At 62.9% G+C, this 3,406-nt stretch overlaps 1 protein-coding gene across 1 annotated transcript in view; it reads right to left on the minus strand.

Moving 5' to 3' along the window:
* Positions 1 to 3,023, minus strand: part of GTF3C2 (general transcription factor IIIC, polypeptide 2, beta 110kDa) — an 8,870-nt gene extending 5,847 nt beyond the window's left edge. Inside the window, exons 1-6 of the mRNA XM_010001774.1 lie at positions 2,881 to 3,023; positions 1,905 to 2,214; positions 1,328 to 1,422; positions 967 to 1,044; positions 552 to 650; positions 200 to 427 (exon numbers count right to left, since the gene is read on the minus strand). Coding sequence (XP_010000076.1) covers positions 200 to 427; positions 552 to 650; positions 967 to 1,044; positions 1,328 to 1,422; positions 1,905 to 2,214; positions 2,881 to 3,023 — 953 coding nt within the window. The remainder of the gene's footprint in view (positions 1 to 199; positions 428 to 551; positions 651 to 966; positions 1,045 to 1,327; positions 1,423 to 1,904; positions 2,215 to 2,880) is intronic.
* Positions 3,024 to 3,406: the final 383 nt, after the last annotated feature.

Here is a 3,406-nt window from a genome sequence, read left to right on the forward strand (position 1 = left end):
GCAATGCTTGCTGCCAGCAAAGCCCTTGTGGGGTTCAGGTCATGGCTGGTGGCTCTGGGAGCGCACAAACCCACGTGCTGGGTTGTGGAGGGTCAGGAGGTGTCTGGAAGCTGTGGAGGGACATGGGGGCTCCCACCCCTGGGGGCTGGGCAGTCCCCAACCCCTCCCTTGGGGCTGTTCCCCTGGCCAGGCTACTCACCCCTGCTCTGGCTGCAGTGTGCCCAGGCCCCAGAGCTGCAGGAGCATGGGGCCGCGGTGCAGCCCAGCCGTGCTGTGTGTCTCCCCCATGCTGCCATGGCAGTACACGGCCACGTACTGCGGGGCGACCGAGCCCGCGGGACATGGGCACCACTCCAAGGCCCACACAGGACCACCCACGAAGAAGGACACGTCCAGGCGCTCCGGGTGGGGCTGCAGGGAGCTAAACCTGCCAGTGGGGACAGGGGTGAGGGCAGAGGGAGACAGCCGTGTCCTCACCCCAGGGCACACTGGGACCAGTCCTGAGGCCACAGCAATGACAGCCATGGCCTGGCAGAGTCCCCAGCACCGACCTGTTCACCCTGTACAAGATTCCGTCATCTTTGATGCCCTCCCGCTGGATGGAGAAGAGGGGAGACTTCTCCTCTGCTGGTAGGTATGGGGCCGCTTCACTGGGGAGGCAGAAGAAGGTGAGAAGGTATCCCTGTCCCTCATCCCGTCACCCCCAGCCCCTACCCCAGCCTGGTCACCCCAAGGACTGCCAGGATTCCATGGCCAAATCCACAAGACCTCCAAAGCTCCCAAGAAAGCCCCATCCTGACTGCTGTGGCCTGGCCCCACTGAAGAGGCACCCACTATACCCTCCCTGCCCCCAGCCCCCACAGCCAAGGCTGTCTGCTCTGTCCCAGCTCCCCCTGAGCACTGCCCAGCCCTGCCCCACCATGCAACCCCTCCCAAAACCCCCTCCCCAAGCTGCCCCAGCCGCACCTTTCGGAGAGACATGTCCATTTGTGTGCTGAAGGGATCCAGTCAGGAAACTCCCACTGTGAGTGCTTCTGATCCCGCCTGCAGCCAATGGGCCAGACCTCAGTCATCACCTCCTGTGCCCTGCCTGCAGCCCCCGGGCAACCTGCAGCCCCCTCAACCCTGCCCACAGCACAAGCAGCCCCCTCCAAGGACTTGCAGCCCCTGCCTGCCCCCCATCCCCTACTCAACCCAGCACAGCACAGCAGGATGCTGACATTTCCGATGGCATATGCTCCATTCTCCTTGTGCCTGTGATAGTGATGGTACCCAGGACCCCAGCAGCCCACCCTGAGACCCCCAGCATCCCCAAGCCCTCACTCACAGGCTGCAGGTTAGGCTGGAGCACTTCTCCACTGGGGCCATGATGGAGTTGTGGAAGCCATTGGGAGCGACACCTCGGCACTGGGGCTTGGATCTCTGGGCACAAGAGTGGACTTAGAGCTGCCTCTGCCAACCCCAGTGTCCTCCAAAGCCCACAGGGGATCTGCCCATCCTAAGGGCACCAGTGCAGCCCGCAAGCAAAGAGCTCTGCCACAGCAGCAGCAGGCACTGAGACTGTATTCCACAGGATTAGAGACAAAGTCCCATTCTGGGGACTTCCACGAGTCACAGGATCCTGCCCTTACCTCCACCCAGCTTCAGCCCAAGGCCCCACACCCTTTCCCAGGAGTTCCTGTGCCTTGTCCCCATCCACCCCCCTTGGAGATGCCTCTGCCTACAGTTAAGCCCCAAGAGCTGCTTGGATTCAGAGCTGACTGTGCCACCCCCAACTGAGCCCTGCTTTGGAGCTGTCCTGCGCCAGACAGCTGGGGTGGGGACACAGCTCGGACACTTGGTATTGTTCATCCAAAGGGAAGAAGTGACCATGGCAGAGACCTTGCCTTTGACCCTGCCCTTACCCCTGCAGACGACGTTTTCCCACCATGTCCTCGGAGAGGCTCCAGCTCCTGCTCTGACACCTCACTGAGCCCCATGTCACTCCCCTCTTCCTCCTCCTCCTCCTCTGCCTGCAGCAACACCTCCTTTGAGGGCACAAAGTCAGCATCTTGCCCAGGATCATCGCTGTCTGTTTCCTCCTCCTTCCTCCTGCGGCTCCGGCGCTTCTTCTGGACTCGCTCAGGCTCTGGCTCCTGGGCTCCCTCGGTGGGAGGCGGAGGCTGGTACACAGACGTCAGCTCCTCTGCCAGCTCCTGCAGGTACAGCAAAGCCCTGGGGCACCAGAGGCATTGCCCGGAGGTGAGCAGGGGGAAAGCACAGGGACCAGCCCTCCCTCCTTCTGCCCCACCCTGCAGGACCAGGCAGAAGCACCACTCCAGCTCGGGGTCAGGGTGAGCAGTTTGCTCCAGCCCTGCCTGGCCAGGCTGCAGTAGAGCCCATCTAGATGCTGTGCCAGCACTGGGACAGCCAGCATCCCCCACCCCTCTCCCGGGAACGCCGCTCCAGCTGCAGGGAGGCATGCAGCTAGCAAGCAGAGCATGGCCTGGCCCTTTGCCAGCCAGAAAGCAGGAATTTTGCTTTTGCCAGCCAGACACCCTCCCGTGAGTGTCCTTGGCTAGGGGAACTCCCATCTCTCACTGTGGGTGCTGTGTCCTCCCCCTGCACAGCCTGGTGAAGGGAAAGGGACACTGTGACCCCACCAGCTCTGTCCCTTCAGGTACCCAGAGCACAGGTACTGCCTGAGCTGCCTTCAGAGGCCCTGGAGCACAGGAGATTCCCCTGGGGAACCAGTCTGCCCCACCGATGTGGAATAAAGTCCTTAGGAAAGACAAAAAGACCCCCCAGGCGAGACAGAGGTCTTGAGGAGCCACGCTTGACAGCAATTCCCACCCTGTCCTTCCGAACCCCCCCAGATCACCACCTGCTGCCCCTGCTCACACTTTGGCTGCCCGCCTTTTGGGGCGCCCACCAGGGGGGTTCTCTGGACCTTCGCCCCCCTCGCTGCTCCCCAGCATCTTCTGCACGCAGATGGACTCCGGGGCCGGACACTCCAGGTCCTGAGAGAGCTTCAGGAGCAGCATCTCCGCCTTGGGCTTCCGCCCACACCTCCTGGTGGTCTTCGGGGGCGGCACAGCCCCGTTCTCCGAGGTCCTGGAGGGCTCACCGTGCCCCTCGCTCTCCGCCGGTGCTTCACCACTGGGGTCACTGGGGCCACTTTTGCCTTTTTTGTTCCGGGTATTTTTCGGGGGGGGGGGGACTTGCTAGCTTCCTCGGAGAGCCCCGAAGAGTCCAGATCTCCGAGCGGCGACAATTCCCCTGCTCCAAAAACAGCAGCCAGAATCAGCATAAAAACGCAGCAGGGGTCTCGAAACGTGTGTGTGTCCCCCTCCCCCCAGTCCCCCCAGTGCTCCCCACGGGGCAGGACGCGCTGCCGGGGCAAAGGCGGCTGCGGGCCCCCCCGCCC

This window comes from Chaetura pelagica, unplaced genomic scaffold (genome assembly GCF_000747805.2).
Source record: "Chaetura pelagica isolate M959 unplaced genomic scaffold, ChaPel_1.0 scaffold307, whole genome shotgun sequence".
In the NCBI taxonomy this organism is placed as follows: domain Eukaryota; kingdom Metazoa; phylum Chordata; class Aves; order Apodiformes; family Apodidae; genus Chaetura; species Chaetura pelagica.